An 18,574-nucleotide genomic window follows, 5' to 3' on the forward strand; every position below is an offset into this window, starting at 1 on the left:
CAGAGGTGTAAAGCACTGCCCCAGTGCCTGGAGCAGTGACATCATGACATCACTTGCAAGTTCTTCCCAAAGGAGGGGTACTCGCTGCTGCAGCTTAGCGCCTCCCATTCTTTCTCCCCTTCAAGGGGAGCCTCTGCTGGAGAAGGAATGGGGACATGCAGCTGCCAGCACCTCCTCCATAACTAGGGCAGAACCTTTGGCGGTCATATGCTCCCTTGGCATAGTGCCCAGAGCAGGTGGCCCTCAGGCTCCACCCTAGTTATGCCCCTGAACATCAGCACTGGTGCTCTAACCTGCCCCCAAATAATGATAAATCTCCACTGAAGAGAACTGGTTTCGTTACCTACCTAAAGAATGCCCCAAAATAATCTAGGTGAGCCTCTTTAGGCAAGCGGTTCCACAGTGTAGAGGCCACACCTAATGAAGCCCTGCCTGTGTGCTTTTGGTGGTAAAGGAACTCAGACCAGGACTTTGTGAAATGATCTAAACTTCTGTGGAGGAGTATCTGGAAAAACAAACACCTTGAAAGGAGCTTGAAAAGGCTCTGCGAGTCAATGGAAGCAGTGATGGTTCCATCTTTTGAGGGCACTCAAATGACATTCTCCCCACTGTGCTTTTAACAGTACATGCACATTCCTGTTACATTCCCTAGTCTCCAGGAAGCAGGCAGAAGAGTCCTCCTTGCTGCCACCTTTGGATATAGCAGTGGCAGTGAAGGAGAATTCTTGCCTGTTCACTTGTGGTTTAGCTTCCCCAGCTGGGCCCCATTGCTGGTGCTCTGCTATGAACAGTAGATGAAGGAGACCCCTCCTTTCACACCACCATTGTAACTGTGGATGACAACATGGAGGAGGACTCATGTCCACCTACTACTTGCCTTGCTCTCCACTGCCAGTTCTTTAGCCTCCCACTTGGGCCCTAGGCAATGTACTGGGTGGGGAGCAGCAGTAGCAATGGACCTTTCTTCCCTTGGCTCCATTTCATAGTTGCAGGTCTCTGATGCTGCTTCTGAAAGCAGGACATCCAAGAAATGTAAAATGACAAGGGGGAGGGGGAGGAAGAAGACAAGTTTTTGCTGTACTGCTTCCTCACAACCACCAGGAAAGAATCACCATTGGCCTGGGCTCACCAGAGTACAGTGGTGAATAGCAGCAGCTGTGAATCCTTGCTACCTCAGGCAGGTTGGCTGGGCACAGGTGTGGGTATTTCAGTGGGCATGGTACCCTCCAAGATCCCATCTGAGGAGTCACTTCAACCCTGAATGTAATTCTCTGGGTATAGGTGTGATATGCTCTTGTCAGCTGGTCCCCCTTATCAACATAGCTGCCACATTCTGAACCAAGACACTCTTGAAGGGGAGCCCTGGAGTTTACCATGGCATTCACCACAGTAACCAAAACCTTTTTTTTCCAAGAGGGCACATATTTAGCAATCCTGTCTGAACTGGTAAAGAAGTTATGACAATACAGGTGCCACCTGTACACATCCAAGGGTAAATGTGAATTGAATTTACCATCAGGCATGGAATGGTTGAATTTCCCATCAGGCGTGTGGGGGTGTACAATCCTGCCTGGAGTAGGCCACCACATGTCTTCTACGTATGCTCCTGAATGTAGGCTAAAAGCCAAAGTATTAAGATCCTTCATATTGCTTTACATTATAGCAGAATGCTGGACTGAAACATGATTATACTCTCTTTGGAAATTCTACTCTAGGCATCTTCTGATTAGCTTGTTGGCAACTGGAATAATTAAAGAGCTAATTATGAGTTAATTAAAGAGCTAATTAAAGAGCTAATTATAGAGAATTAAAGAGCTAATTATAGATCTCACGAAGGCTTTCGACCTGGTCAGCAGGGATGGCCTCTTTAAGATTCTCCCCAAGATTGGATGTCCACCCAGGCTCCTCAGCATCATCAGATCCTTCCACAAGGACATGAAGGGCACTGTTGTCTTTGATGGCTCCACATCAGACCCCTTTGACATCCGAAGCGGCGTGAAGCAGGGCTGTGTTCTTGCACCAACCTTGTTTGGGATCTTCTTCGCTGTCCTGCTGAAGCAGGCCTTTGGAACTACAACAGAAGACATCTATCTCCGGACCAGATCAGATGGAAAGCTCTTCAACCTCTCCAGACTGAGAGCAAAGTCCAAAGTCCAGCTGAAATGTCTGCGTGACTTCCTCTTTGCTGACGATGCAGCTATCACTACCCACTCTGCCAAAGATCTCCAGCAGCTCATGGATCGTTTTAGCAAGGCCTGCCAAGATTTTGGACTGACAATCAGCCTGAAGAAAACACAGGTCATGGTTCAGGATGTGGACTTACCTCCCTGCATTACAATCTCTGCACATGAACTGGAGGTTGTCCATGACTTTGTGTACCTTGGCTCAACGATCTCTGACACTCTTTCTCTCGATACCGAGCTAAACAAACGCATCGGTAAAGCAGCTACCACGTTTTCCAGACTCACAAAGAGAGTCTGGTCCAACAAGAAGCTGACGGAACATACCAAGATCCAGGTCTACAGAGCTTGCGTCCTGAGTACACTTCTGTACTGCAGCGAGTCATGGACTCTTCACTCACAACAGGAGAGGAAACTGAATGCTTTCCACATGCGCTGCCTCCGACGTATTCTCGGCATCACCTGGCAGGACAAAGTTTCAAACAACACAGTCCTGGAACGTGCTGGAATCCCTAGCATGTATGCACTACTGAAACAGAGACGCCTGCGTTGGCTCGGTCATGTCGTGAGAATGGATGATGGCCGGATCCCAAAGGATCTCCTCTATGGAGAACTCGTGCAAGGAAAGCGCCCTACAGGTAGACCACAGCTGCAATACAAGGACATCTGCAAGAGGGATCTGAAGGCCTTAGGAGTGGACCTCAACAAGTGGGAAACCCTGGCCTCTGAGCGGCCCGCTTGGAGGCAGGCTGTGCAACATGGCCTTTCCCAGTTTGAAGAGACACTTGGCCAACAGTCTGAGGCAAAGAGGCAAAGAAGGAAGGCCCATAGCCAGGGAGACAGGCCAGGGACAGACTGCACTTGCTCCCAGTGTGGAAGGGATTGTCACTCCCAAATCGGCCTTTTCAGCCACACTAGACGCTGTTCCAGAACCACCTTTCAGAGCGCGATACCATAGTCTTTCGAGACTGAAGGTTGCCAACTATACAACTATATAATTATGAGTTCATTTTAAAAGAACTTGCAAAACTGAGGCAGCTACATAGCTCAAATTTAACAGCTTGCAAGGATTGTTTGCAGCATTTTAGAGATACTTAGATAAAGTTTAACAAAGGGTCTGAACAACAATAAAATATTTATATAGCCCTTTCTGAGTATGCAAAGCTCTTCATCTGTTATCTTGTTGTTGTCCTTCCAACAACCACGCAAGGTGAGCTAAGTGATGTTATCCCTCTGTTGCAGGTGGGGATGAGAGGGAGTAGCTTGCCTAAGGTCAGCTAGTGAAAATTAAAGACAGAGATGAGATTTGAACTGAGAAACACCAGAGTTGCCATTCACTCTGGTAGCCATTACACCACACTGGCTAAGGGTCAAACTGTACATGGCAAGGCCACATATGTTTACTTGTGTCTGCATACAAAGCAGGTGAATAAGAGGGAGTGTGTGTGTGTGTGTGTGTGTTTGTGTACATCAAAAGGACAGTGTAGTCGCGAGGAAATTAGCCTTTTCCCTTCTTACCTCACCAAATGAATTTGCAACAAGCTCTAAAAATTAGGTACGTAGACATCCTTCCCCTTGTAATGACACTGTCTAATTTCTGCTAATAGCTATTTGTTGTCAATAGAGAACAAATCAATGTCCCAATTCACTAATTTACATGTGGTTAGCAGTGAAAGGGAATGGGAGGGGGTTGGAGGTCATTTGGAATGAGTAAAATGTCTTACTATATTAAGGAGGGGCATTGACATGTTCTGTTTAATATACACTTCTGTGTTGATTGAAGCTGCATGATGAGAGAAGCTCTATCAGTCGCTTGGTTTGTATTCATTCTTTGTTAAAACAATGCTGCTGTTTTCTTTCTTTGAAATGTACAGGCCAAAACTGCCAGTATGCAAGAGCTGCTGTGTAACTGCATTGGAACCAACTCTATTTCCAAATTTTGTACCAGGCCAAATGGGCTGGCATACAGAATAGCGTGAAGTCGGCAGCTACCCTGCATACGCAGACAAGAAATAACCATCAACACTGTTCCTTTGAGATTAAAGAAAGAAAGTCTCACCCCAAATCATGAACAAATGATATAGATAAGCTGGGGGAAAAAACATCACTATGTGTTGAACAGCTTAAATAGTGGAAATATTTTTAGAGAACGTTGTGTTCCAAAGGCTTATTTTTCTGTTGTGGCTGCGGTGCTTCGAAGTCTCTGGGCAGGAGGGAGTCAGTTTGCCTGCTCAGCACACTGTTTTTGTAAGCTAATGAGGGCAAAGCGTGAGCCATAGGCAATGATGCTGTGATATTAGCTGTGACAGGGAGCTTGATCATAATTATCTTAACGAGGATAGGGTTAATTACAGTGGAAACTTAAAGTTCTTTCTGTTGGAATCAGGCAGAGCTGAATGCAGTGTGATGTTTTGTCATTTTGATGTGACTTTGGAAATTGCATTGGAAATCCCTTGGCAACATTTGCTCTCCTCTGGGAGTGGGAGTGCGAGGCCCACAATGAGGTAACCGAGATGGTACCTGTGGGTGAGATAATGGGCAGCTTTCATGTCATTAAAGCAGGGACAGATCAACCTGCAATATACTTGAGTGATGCTTATTAGCCTTCTAAACCAACTAGGGAGGACGGCTACCTGCCACTACCCCTTAAGCCCTTGGTGGTGTTCATGGTATTGAGCCTGTGCCTTGTTGTTTTTAATTCGCTAAGACAGATAGAAGGTTCTTTGAAACAAACGAGAGAGCTTGCAGGCTCTCTTTGCTGCTTGTTGAGTTTTTGCAGCATGTTAATAAAAGAAATATTCCAAGTGCAGAAATGAAAGCCTGTTCCTAGTAGCTAGTAAAATGATGATGCTAATCTCTGGGACTTGAGTAGCACTTCTCAGCTCAAGCTCTTAAAGTTTTCTGTATACACAGTTGTAGCTTTACAGTCTCCTGAGCATAAGATTGTACAATAGGTAGACATAATCTCTGTTCAGTAGCTGGGAAACCGAGGCACATGAAAATGGTATGGATTGCCATGGGACACTCATGATGACTTTCTCTGCTCTGGAAAATGGAGTCCGAAGATCTTAGTCCCCCCAGAGACAAATAGGCGATAACTCATTCATGTCTCCTGCTCTGCCCCAATATTTTGGAAATCAGAACTGGGGCCAAGATAGTAGACAGCATAACCAAAAGAGCCCTTGTAAAATTCTTGGGGCACATGACATGCAAACCCATTTTATGATCGCTGTGGAGACTCAACAAGTAGAGGTGTTTGTTTCTGGTGAATAAGATAGGATTACATCCCAAGTCTTACTAAATATCAGTGGACTTATTCTGAGTAACTTATTCTGAGTATTCAGTCCTGGAACAAGCTGGAATCCCTAGCATGTATGCACTGCTGAAACAGAGACGTCTGCGTTGGCTCGGTCATGTCATGAGAATGGATGATGGCCAGATCCCAAAGGATCTCCTCTATGGAGAACTCGTGCAAGGAAAGCGCCCTACAGGTAGACCACAGCTGCAATACAAGGACATCTGCAAGAGGGATCTGAAGGCCTTAGGAATGGACCTCGTGGGAAACCCTGGCCTCTGAGCGGCCCGCTTGGAGGCAGGCTGTGCAGCATGGCCTTTCCCAGTTTGAAGAGACACTTGGCCAACAGACTGAGGCGAAGAGGCAAAGAAGGAAGGCCCATAGCCAGGGAGACAGACCAGGGACAGACTGCACTTGCTCCCAGTGTGGAAGGGATTGGCACTCCCGAATTGGCCTTTTCAGCCACACTAGATGCTGTTCCAGAACCACCATTCAGAGCACGATACCATAGTCTTTCGAGACTGAAGGTTGCCAGCTTTCTATTCTGAGTACAATAAATAACACAATTTTCAAACACCTCTACTTATAAGTTTTTGCTTGAACAGTTTCTTATTCTTCATCACAATGAGGTGATTGGGATCAAATAAACCTAGGTGAGGGGGAGGATGCTGCACAACATCTCACTTGCACCTCCTCCATCTCTGCCCTTTGCTCTGGAAGTTGAGGCAGTTAAGTCACGAAGGGTTCAGTGCAACAAGTAAGTATTCGCCTAATGAATGCTAAGCAGCACCAGCTTTGCTGGGTGGACTGTGCCCCATATGCATACTGCCCCTGCAGATGAAACGAAAAACGAGAATGAACAAACAAGCCCTTGTGCTTCACATCTAAATAACTGCTGGCTTCTGTATTTCCAAGAGGAGGGTGGCCAGTGGTCCTTCTGCAGCCTGAGCTCTTTTGCACCCAGCAATGTCTAGCCTAGTCACCATGTCTGTTTCATTTTTTTAACTGTTTCAAACTGAAATTGGGACTTTTCATCATCAATACTAAGATGTGTCATTGGCTAGCCACCTGTGTGTGTGTGTGTGTGCGTGTGTGTGCGCATGCGCCCCCATTCAGCATGAAGAAGCATTGTGGTTGAACTCAGAAACAGTCTCCTAACTACTCCTTTTTTTGCCACTCCTGATTAATAAAAGCATTCTGGTACTGTCCCTGTGAAGCATGGATCCTTTCTTGCTTGCTCTCTCCTTTTTTTTTCTCTAAGTGAGAATAGCTAATACCATTGTGTGGTAAAAATGAGCAAACCCTGGCCAGGTGTAAAGGCATGGTTTACACACAATTTTCTCTGCTCCTGCCGAAAGCTTTAGGCAACTATTGTGTCCTAGCCTCTACTTTCGAAAGAAAAGGGATACCTCAATAGGCAACTCGCTCTCGTATTCCAAGGCCTTTGTCCCACTTCATGGCATGTCATTTTGTTTTATGGCTCCCCTCCAGCAGTTCTGGATGTGTGCTTTATTCTTCTTGCCAGTTGCCAACCATTTGCAGATTCTAATGATAAGGGTATTATATTTGCATAACATAACTCACGAACAATGTGTATTTCCAGGCTGACACAGACCAGAGCCCAAGCAATGCATACTCACAAGGGCCTATTAGTGTCCCATAAGGCTCTGTGGTGCTGACAGGGTGGCGGCCTTTTCTGAACTCCCTTTGGCAAGTGGAAAGGCTGATGGTTTTATTTTATTTTTTTAAACATGGCAATAAACTGAGGATTGGACACAATCCACTTCTAACTGTTTATGCAAAGAGAGCATTTAGCTGATAATGCCCATTTAGACTTTATCATTAACCAAAACTAACAGTCATAATCGCATGATAAGTTTGCAGCTCCTTCCCCTGGATGGTTTACAGAAGGGTGTGAGGTCAGAATAATTTTGAGTGTGTAGCTGAACCTACTCCCTCTTAACCATGGCAACGATAGTTCTGTGATAAGATTTCCTGAGTCTGAAAACCCTGCAATCCAGTTCTTCATTATTACTAAATGATGCAAGTTGGTATGATTTTGGTGGAATTCAGCATAATTCCATTGGCTGGCTGTCAGCCTTCAGTCTCAAAGGTGTACTACATGTTTACTCATGGTGTACTACATGTTTACTTAGAAATAAGTCTCACTGTATTCAGTGGGACGTGCTCCCAGGTAAGTGTTTATAGGATTGTAGCATCAACAACGTGAACGGAGAAATCCTGACTTCAAGTTTCACTTCAACCTCAACTCTCTAGATACTGTTCTATTAGGCAAACTGCAGCCTCTCGGCCTCAGTCCATCATCTGCCATGTGTGGGTAATCATACTGGTTCATACCTAATAATTGTTGTAAGAATTGTTAATATGGGCATTTCTGATGAAGCTCTAGTAAATTTATTATATAAAGAAGGTAGCATGTTGCATTGCTGACTAATTGATTCCTTGAAGCAAATTCATACGTACTTGATATATGTACCTTAACTTCTCCATCAGAAAAATGGGGCTTTTAAAATTAAGCTTTTAATTTGTCATCCAATCTAATAAACACACAGCTCTGATTTGAAACTGTCAGCATTAAGTCACCACCGAGAAGCAAAGAGTTCCACTGGTTATTTATAGCTCACTCAGCAGCGTCCTTAAACCTTAGCTTGAAGGTCAGGGGTTTGATTTCCCACAGAGGAGTTTCATCTCCAATGTTCTTGCAATGGGGCTGTAAGTTTTTCAGAAGACACAGTTGATGTAAGTTTCATTCCTCCCCCCCCCCAAAAAAATTTACATTTTGTATGAGATAGATATTTATTTGCTCCACCCAAAGTAGACTGTTCCATACCCCCAATAAGTATTTCTTATATAAACCTTGAGGAAGGGTGTTAAAAGATGGAAGGAATAATTCCCTCCAGTATAAATGTGATTGGACAATGAATAAATTGTGTAGACTTGCATCTCCCTTATTCATCACATTTTATAAAACAGCAAGGATATAAAGTGATGTTCCTTCCCACTGGTAGGCATACTAGCTCAGCTGTCAAGTCATGCAACCTCAGCATATCTTCTAGGTGTCTGTTAGGCGAATGAGCTGGGAATGTATGGGTGTGCTCTGTATACCATGCCAATCTTTTTTGGTTAATATGGAGGGCCCCCCCTCCCCATAATGCTGCAAAGCTATGAGATTAAGAGTTAACATTAAAACAGAAGCCCTAGCAAAATGCCAAAGGCTGCTTTTTAATTCTTCCCTATTATCTTTCCTATTTGACTGCCCAAGTTTTAGAAATGTCTGTGTTTTTACAACCCTCTGTTTCCATAATGAAAAATTTTTGCTTGTTACTTTACAATCTGAAGGGTTTTTGGACATAGATGGGGCAGGAATACAGTAGTCATTTATTAAAAAAATAAAATGGTGTTGTTTCTGGATCTGGAGAATTCCTGTATGGCTTTCTAGCTTTTTCTCTTTTGTGCTTTTTAAAAAAAAAATAAAAAAGAACAGAGAAAGCTCAAGCCACAGCAAATTAAGTGGTTAATAAAATAAAAATCACAAGAGTACGAAGGAAAAACTTCCCTTCATATCGTTTTCCTACCATTTTATATATAGGGTCGCTGCTGAGAAACAATTCTTGAAGTTGTATTTATTATTGTTAGTGGGGTATGATATTTCATGGCAGAAATGATGGATGACAACTTAAATTTGTGTCCAGGGAATGAAGGTGAACTGTGACAGAGTTATTTATCTTGGGAATGGAGGTTAGGGTCAGGCGAGGCTGGGTGCCTGAAGGCACAAGACATTGACAAATTCATCCTGCAGGCCTCATATCTGAAGCCTTTTGTTTTGGATCCTGGCTACTCACTAAGTGACCCCCATCCTTCATTCTGCCAGCCTGTGAAGGATGTGTTGCTCTGCCGGCACTCCCCTTGCCACTAATTCTTGTCATTCAGTCTCCTGACAGGGCTAAACCAAAACTCTTCCCGCTCCTTGAAAGGGAAGGTTAAAATATTTATTTCAGTTCATAATGGCCTCCCTGATTTACTGGAGTATCATTTTTCCTGTTGCCTTTGTCGTTGCAGGTCACTGGAAGGACTGGAGATGTTTAGCGGCTTGGAAGAGCTGATCTTGGACAACAATCTCTTTGGGAATGACCTCCGGTTGCCCAGGTTACCACACCTTCATACCCTGATGCTAAACAAGAACCAAATATCCTTCCAAAGTGTGTGTGGAGGGGGGCGGGGAACACACAAACGCACATAGACACACACTCACGTCTCTGCCAAGTGTCAAATAATCCTTGCATGTCAGCCAAATTAAAGTACGTGAAATATAGGTCATATGCAGACAAAGCATTCTCTCTCTTTCTCTTGTCACCCAGAATACTTCACAGTAATTTATTGCAGGTCATTTATAAATGAAATGCCTCGTTATATCTTCCTGTTGCTCTGTTTTGTTTTTGTGATTTTTTTTCGTGCGAGACCTAAGTTTATGGCTGTGAAGGAATCTTTGTTAATGGATTGGGAGGTGGAAATAAGAGTCAGTTGTGCTTGGTTACAGAACCCAGCGTGCCTGGGTTCTGTTGCAGGCTGACCTCTAGTGGAATAGAGTGTGCAGTGAAACAAGATGTGCCGTTGGCTTTCTAGGCAGAACACCTCATAAAGAAAAGGCGTCTTGTTAAATTTGGCAACTGCAGTCTCTCGACAGGAGCAGGCTGGGCTAACCATGAGGCTAAATGTGCCCTTGAGGCATGTCCCAGCTAAATGGAGGCCCTTGCTGTTTTGTGACCGGACGAGAAGGCCTAAATGGAAAGGTGCATTTCTGGCTTCTGGTGCTGGTCTCCTTGAAAATGTTCAGTCTCCTTGAGCATGGTGGCTCTTCCCTTGTTACACAGCACATGAATTCTGCTCCCCTGTGTTGGAAATGCTTGCAGTGCATGAGAGGCATGGAGTAGCCATGCAGGCCATATAGCAGTGTTTTTCAAACTGTGGGTCAAGACCCACTAGGTGGGTTGCGAGCCAATTTCAGGTGGGTCCCCATTCATTTCAATATTTTATTTTTAATACATTAGAATTGATGCTACCGTGGTATGTGACTGCATTTGGTGAAATGTGACAGATCTGTACTCTGAATAGGCTACTATGTTTATGATTTTTACTCCTGGGTAAGTGTGGGTAGGATTACAGCCTAGGATTGTTAAAAATTTCCCTGCTTGATGATGTCACTTATGGTCATGAGATCACTTCCGGTGGGTCCCGACAGATTCTCATTCTAAAAAGTGGGTCCCGGTGCTTAAAGTGTGAGAATCGCTGCCGTATGGCATTTTGAGACTGCCTCAACCAAAACCGGCTTTGTTTTCATTGTTCTCAAAAATAAACCTTTTTGCTAATGTTTTATCCAAGTCTGGAATACAAAACACTGCTCCCAAGGAAGTGGGGCAAGGATGCTGTTGTTGCTTGTTCTTCCAAATTTAAGACTGCTGACAAAACCATACTCAAAGAGGCTGGGTATTGTAGGGGGCCCGACAACTTTCGGTTTTGTTTTGTTTTTGCAGTATAGGCCTGATAGACAAGTTCCGAAGCCTTGTAATGTCCTTGAACAAATCAAAAGTCCACATGACAATTAAGCTCCTGTAAATAACTTTAATGCTATCATAGGTATAGAGCAGTGGTTCCCAAACTGTGGGTTGGGACCCACCAGTGGGTCACAAAACGGAAAAGCTGATAACTGACAAGGAAAATCTATTGAGGTCTATGGAAAGTGAAACAGAACAGCACACATGTGTTTACTGGCAGCTAGGCAAATGTGCTTCAGTCTGCTTTGAAGAGCAGGCCAAGGGGAAAGCGACACCACCAGAATGCTCCCAATTCGATGAATGCAGTTCCCAACAAACTCTTAAGGAAGCCTCCCCCTTCAAGCTGACAAGCAAAATGTATTGAGCCTTCTGGAAAGTGAAATTGAACCATACATGCATGTTTACTTGTGAGTAGGCAGCCATACCTCAGCTCATTAAGGCCAGGCAATGGGGAACACAAGGCCACCAGAATGGTCTCCGTCTGATGGATATGGAGCTCAACAAATGCTCCAGGCGGTATGTGTTCCCCTTATTAAAAAGGATAAAAACAAAGGTTTGAGAGGCTGGTAAAGGGAAACTAATTTTTCTAGTCTGATAAAGCTAAGTGGGTCTCAACAGAATGTTGTTTTGAGAAGTGGGTCCTGTAGCTAAAAAGTTTGGGAACCACTGCTATTGCGGGCTCAACTATTCTACATATTAGTAATCTTTATGGCAGCCGTGAAAAGCAGAGTTTCCAAAATTGTGGTGTTGCAACACCCCAGCCCAAGAAGCCCTATCTTTGCCCCTTTAAGGCATGGGGTGACGGCAGTGGCAGTGATGTGATCATCACAATCACACTGCTGTGGGGAAAACTTTTTTTTCCTTACTTACTGTCGGTTGTGCTGGCCCTGGGGGGGGGGGTGCGGGGAGCCTGCAGACCCCTCTGTAGTGCTCCCTGTGCCATAGAATTAAAAAATTGTGATCGTGAATCACTTCCAGTTTCACAATTGCAACCTGGAAGTGGCTCAGGTTCACATTTTTCAGTGTTCTGAGGCACTGGGAGCACTGCAGAGGGCTCTGTGGGCTCTCCACGACCCACAGCAAGGGGGAAAAAAAACTCTTTCCCCTATGCTGGCACAATTGTGGGGATTATGTTGTCACCCCCTCCCCTCCTCCACAAAGACTTACAAGGTTCCAAACTCTCCCTGAGTGAAACCAAACTCCCTGAGAGTTTGGGAACCTCTGATGTAAGGTGTGGACTATACCTTTTATGGTGTAATGAGGCTGAGAAATTGTGAGTTTATGGCTAAGGCTAGATTAGCATTCAGGGCTACCCAGCAAGTCATGCTCTGTGCCGTTATAGTAACAGGTTTAACAATACTACTTACGCAGCCTACTTACTGTTGGAGTCTATGCACCAATGGGCAGCTATGGTGGAGCCCTTCCTTGTTAGAAGTATCATGGGACTGTGAGTACTTGCATAACTTCCAATGTAGGCAGCAGCAAGGTTTAACAGGTGTGCACCCATAGCCCTCTGTGATGGCACAAAGGATTCTGGGATACATACACAATTTGAGGGTAAATAGACCAGAAACAGCAGCAAAAGGCACACATCTTGTTTTTGGCATGGTAAGTCTCCCATGCAAGATGAGATGTGGATAAGGTGGCTAGAAAGCACTCATGGGACTGGCTCCTCTTTTCCAAGTAGTTGTAAACCATCTGTAGGAGTAATCCTCAGCCTCTGTTTCTCTCTGTCACACACACCCCCAGGTTGCCCTTGTATTAGTGGGTATGCTTTTACATGGCAGGATATTAATTGCCCTTTTGAATACTGCTAAACTTATATTATCCAAAGGATATAGAAAGAAATCAAATCTGTCAATAGTTAAACCTCATGATAGCAATTTTGAGCTGGGGGGGGGGGTTAGCATTGCTATGACACTTCCTGGCTTCACTGAAAGAATAGTTTAAGAAAATATATTTACAGAGTGTTCTTACTCTGGGAATTTTGGAAATATAAAGCATGGCCTGTTTCTGTAGGAAACTGAGCAAAATGAAAAATAAATGGAATCTTAAGGTTTGGATAATTTCTTAAAAAAAATACTATAATGGATTGCAAAACACATCTGAATATATATGCCCTGCTTTTGGTGCTTATTAGAAAAGTTTGACAGCTTCCAAAATCAGTTGTTTGCAATAATTTGTGGTCACAAGACAAAAGGCAACAGTCAGAATACATGGGAAGTGTCCAGGTACTTAAGGAGGTGCTTTCTTAAAAACAATCAGCTGTTGAAATTTGGTGCATGTGCATTGTGGAAATCAAGGACGCATGAACCACCCAGGTGTCTCCTTCCCTTCCAGTTCCTGTTTAACAGCTGATCACCATGGTAATTGCATCTGCTTCTGCTCTTCCCTCAGTTCAAGTCTTTGAAGGAATTAGTTATGCTTTCCTGTCCCATCCCCCTCAATTTTGAGTCTGCTTAACAAGTCTCTTCTTAATAGTAAAAAATGAAGCCCCAGTACATGTTCACTGGTGTGTTTTTTTTCCAGTGGTTGTTTAGTTTCAAACCAGTGGTTTTCAAGCTTTCTGCCTCCAGGAGCCCTTTCCATAACATCTGCTGCAGAAATCCTGTACTTTCTAGCACATTGTAAGGGTCAGAGATGACCCTTGCATGGGGTGAACTGGGGAGATCACAAGCATGCACACTTGGCGGGGGGTGCGAAATGATGAGATAAAATCATCATGCTGATTTGCCTACAGCATTTCTCCTATATGCTTAAGAATATTATTCTTAGGGCGCAATCCTAACCCATTTTCCTGCACTGACATAAGGCCAATGCTACTTCGAGGTAAGGGGACAAACATTGCAATACCTTGAGGAGGCCTCTGTGACTGCCCCCCCCCCAACTGCAGGATGCAGTACATGCCCCACTGGCACAACTATGCCAGTGCTGGAAATTTGGTTAGGATTGTGCCTTCAATTATGCTTTTCACCAGTTTATTGAAGGAGATGTAAAACTGACCGACCTGTAATTTCCTGTGTTGCTTCTAGAACTCTACCTTCCAGCCCTATGGCATAGAAACTGATTTAACGGAAATGTTACATATTTTTGTTAGATCAGTTATTGCACATTTGAGTCCTTAAGTAATCTTGGATGGATGCCTTCTGACCGTGTGAACTGTTAATGTTTAGTACACTCTAGAACTTCATCCCTTTTTACTTCTGTTTGACTCAGTTCAGACGCTAACCCTGAGCAGGGTCAGTTCAAGTATGGGCTTCTGTCCTATGTTTTCTCTGGTGAAAACCAATGAAAATAACTCATTCAGCTTCTCTGCAAACTCTGACTTAGCCTCCCCTTTTATTTCAGTGTCATCTAATGATCTAACCATCTCCTTGGCAGGTTTCCTGCTTTTGAGATATTGAAATAAGTTTTTTTTGCTTGTCTTGAAAATTTAACCATGTGTTCCTCGTATCTGTTTTTCACATCCCTTATTGTCAACTTACATTTGTTTTTCCAGAGTTTGCTTTCCTGTTTGTTCTCTTCATTTGGGCAAAACTGCCATTTACTGAAGGAATTCTTATTGTCTTTTATAGCTTCTTTGAGTGATAAGCCATGCTGGCATCCTCTTAAACCTGGCAATATCTTGTATACTTCATGGCATACATTCTTGCTGAACATTATTACTGTGGTTTTAACTAACCTCCATGTACTCTGGTGAGATTAAACCCTCTTCCCTTTCAGTTTCATTTTTCTAGTCTCCATTTGAGTTGGAGCTAAACTGAACTGAGGGTAAATGAAGGGGGAAATGAAGGGTAGTCTTCCCACCATGGCTGCACAGCTTTTCATCTAAATAGCAGCTATGATGTATGTTTTGGGGACTGGCTTAAAGCCATTGGCGGGAGTCACTGTGGCTGCTTGGTTGAGGAGTGACATAATATTTAGAGGGCTCTTCTCCCAAGTTCCCCTCCTGTACACTACCCTAATCATAGTGTGAATGAGGAGTCATTGGCCATTGGTGAGATGATGGCTTGAATAAATCACTGAGGTGCAAGGAGGTGATAAGACAAATCTCTCTCCAATTCTTAGATGTTTCCCCAAGCTGTGGTCTTCTGGAGGGGGGAGATGGAGAACAGAACCAGGAACTCCTTTTGCTGCTGAGATTCCCCCCACCCATTCCTTAGTAAAAATTGATGGACCTGTTGCTTTTTATAGGGGTGTCTTTTTGGTGACCAACTCAGAACATGAAATAATAAGAATTTCTGCTCAAATCATGATATAAAACAATATTAAGATCAAAACACAAAACACTGGTCATTTCACAAAATAACACTACTTTTGCTTACTTCTGATGAATTTACAAGTAGTTTTCACTTAGGCAGTGAGCCCCCGAAGCATTTCTGATGGTAGAGTGGCTGCGTAAAAGTATCTGCTTAGAGGATGTGCACAGGTGCGGCAATGGGGGGGGGAGGGGAGAGATTATGAGTGGGTGGGGATGCCCAGGTAGGGTACCAGCAATGTACTGTAATCTGGAGGTGAGGTGATTGCGTTCTAAACTGTGATCTATGATCAGATGAATGCACTCAGATCTGGATCTTCCCTCTGCCCGAAGCCACTCTCTGTAAATGCCTTTTCTGGGGCTTGACTCAGTGAAGCCTTTCTCTGATTTTATTTTTTCTGCGTTGTTACTGCACCTTGATCTGATCACTTCTTTGCACATTTATACCATTCGGGCATGCAAAAGGTTGATACTGTGATAAAAAAAAATTATGCATGTCTGTTTGGTGCTGCACTTTTGAGAAGTTTGGAAAACCAATAAATATGTATGTCTATGTTTGGTAACGGTTCGCTGACTTCACAGTTGAAATGCTTATTGTGCTGTTTGTACAATTTTGAATAAGAATTTGGATAAAAACGCATCACACCACAATCTGCTACTTTAATCAAGAAATCGTAGAAAAAAATATCACAAAAAACCCCTAGCTACTTACTATACAGATTAAAGTTTCTATATCCTTCTTATGCTAGTAGCAGCATAGAATTGCCATCAGATGAGCAGTGTTCCAAAGACGTGGGCATTTCAAGAAAGATTGAAAAGCTTGATGGCTAACCCTCATGTATTGTGTATGTCAGTGAAAACTCGTCTGTACAGCTGTATAGCATGTTTTGTACACAAGTGAACATTTCAGCAATGTGTTTTGACAGTAATTAGCGCATTGGGATTTCTGTTATAACCTTTTATAAAGGTGGCTTGGAGGGGTGGGGTATAGATTTATAGATGAGGCCAAAAATGGCTCACTTGTGTTCTCTAGAATTAATCATAGGTGGGATATTGGGCTAGTATGTGAAGAGCTCTCTCAGATCTTTGCTTTGTATTGTAGGTGTGTTGTATTGGTTAAGTCATTTCTACCCAATGTTGCATATACGCAACAGGGACCAAATGTGTGGGCCGGGCAGAAATGTGTTAAGCTCTTTTGTCTCTCTTTTGGTTCCCACATTCTGCAACAAAGTGGGGGCCATTCCAGCCCCCACGCTAGGAGACCCACTGCCCATGTTAATAGAGGCTGCTTTGTGACTGCCATAAAGCATATTCTGCCAGCACAACTCTAGTTACACTGGCGGTGAGAGGGGTAGGCGGTGAGAGGGATTATGCCACCAGTTAAGTTAGACTGTGCTAGGTGCAAAACAGGTTATACTAAAGGCAAGTTTGGAAAAAATACAAAACTATGGATGTACCCCTTTGAAAATATAAGAACTAGGGCTATTGCATCTCCATCTTTCTGGACAGTCTTGGTTTTGATCCTTCAATACCATCACCATAATTTCATGTTGTTGTTTTTTAAGGTCCTTTTTTGTTGCTTGCATTTTTTATTGAATTTAATAGAACGCCCCTGCACACAATATAACAATAAAGAGTTAGCAGTTAGTTATGCAGATCTGTTGTAGATTTGAGGGTTTTTTAGGTTCTCCAGAAAGGGAAATGAAATATAAATCCTGTTTTTCTCTTAATAAATGTTGCCTGCGGCCACCCACACTGCAGCATTATGTTGCTTGCCACAACAGTTGTACGCATCAACTGGAAAAATATCCCCGTCTCTGTGATGGTCTGATCTGTCTTGTATTATTTCTTTGCAAGTTCATGTGTAGATTTAGAATCTTGAAGTAAAGATTAACGGTTCATGGTTAAGTTTTAAGAGGTCAGGGATATTGGCTTTGTGATTGACTTGAATTTAGAAGAATCACCCCTTCATTAACCTGATCCACTTTTCAGTGTGCATTTAAATGGCTGGCAGGAGGGGAGAGCTATAACTTTTAAACCTGCATAAGAAGTTTTTATGAATCAATTACAGGAAATTCAGTCCTTCCAGTTATCAAACATGCAGTGTGCTCAATGAACAGACATGTTTTGCCATATCTGATATTTCCATAGATATTCTGAAGAGATGCATGTATTCTTTCCTGTGGTTGCTGCTTGTTTACAACTTGTTTTTTTTCCCCTTTTGCTCAATGCAGCTTTCTGGTAGCCAACTCAGACTACGTCACAATAACTCTGCAAGCTAGGAGTAGGTTTTAGAGATTTTTGACTGTCATCCAGTCATCCAGTCACCACTGCTACCCAGTGAACAAGGGTTTCCCTAGTTCAAGTTGAGTGTTCTATGCCACACTGGCTTCTTTATTTAGCAACAGCAGTGTGCTAGGTGCTGTACTGAGGACAAAAATGGCACAGTTCCTGTCAGGAGTTGTGCAATTTAAACAAACCATTTTCCCCCAGGATGTTTTTCCTCTAGAATTTCCCTTTGCTTTTTTTCCCTGAGGGTCAAAGATGTGGGCCCTGAATCTTTTACCCTGTAGGGCAGCCATTTTCAACCACTGTTCCATGGCACACTAGTGTGCCGCGAGTGGTCCACAGGAATTTGGGGGAAGATCATTTATTAGTAGGGCCAATGGGAGATGTGAGCCTACCGCCCCCCCCCCCCGCCACTAACAGCATGGTGTGCCTTGTTAATTGTCAAAAACCTGATGGTGTGCCTTGGCCATTTTAGTGCCTTGTCAGTGTGCCCTGAAATGGAAAAGGTTGAAAATCACTGCTGTAGGGTTTAAACGCAGTTCAGGAAGAGCACAATTTTGGAGTTATCCTAACTGCTTTCAAGTTTTTTTGTTTTTTTTAAGGCACACATTGGCTGATGCTTCCCATGTGTCCTGCATCAGCTGTACTTGGGCTCTATGTTTCAAACTGAGCTTGAAAAGAAAAAAAGAAATGGCATCCTTCCACCAGGACCTTCAACCTGATAGCTTTCCACATTTGCTAGTTTGGCTGTGGCAAGTAAGATGTAAATGGAAATGCTCATAGGGAAGTGAAGGTTTTAAAGGGCAAAAGTTCTCTTTCTATCCTGTGCTGATGCCACTGCCCTTCAGTTATTGAGGTGAAGAATTGGGGTATATTCCATCTTCAAAAGATAACAAAGATAACTGGAAAACATAAATCAAAGTCAGGAACAAGCAGCATAAAAGACCTGAGCATTTCAGATAACACCATAATAATTGTG

General features: G+C 43.4%; 1 protein-coding gene across 1 annotated transcript in view; it reads left to right on the plus strand.

Moving 5' to 3' along the window:
- LRMDA (leucine rich melanocyte differentiation associated) overlaps positions 1–18,574 on the plus strand; it is a 923,478-nt gene that overhangs the window by 483,487 nt on the left and 421,417 nt on the right. The window contains exon 3 of the mRNA XM_066622155.1: positions 9,556–9,682. Coding sequence (XP_066478252.1) covers positions 9,556–9,682 — 127 coding nt within the window. The remainder of the gene's footprint in view (positions 1–9,555; positions 9,683–18,574) is intronic.

The sequence above is a fragment of the Tiliqua scincoides genome, chromosome 3 (genome assembly GCF_035046505.1).
Source record: "Tiliqua scincoides isolate rTilSci1 chromosome 3, rTilSci1.hap2, whole genome shotgun sequence".
Taxonomy (NCBI): Eukaryota; Metazoa; Chordata; class Lepidosauria; order Squamata; family Scincidae; genus Tiliqua; species Tiliqua scincoides.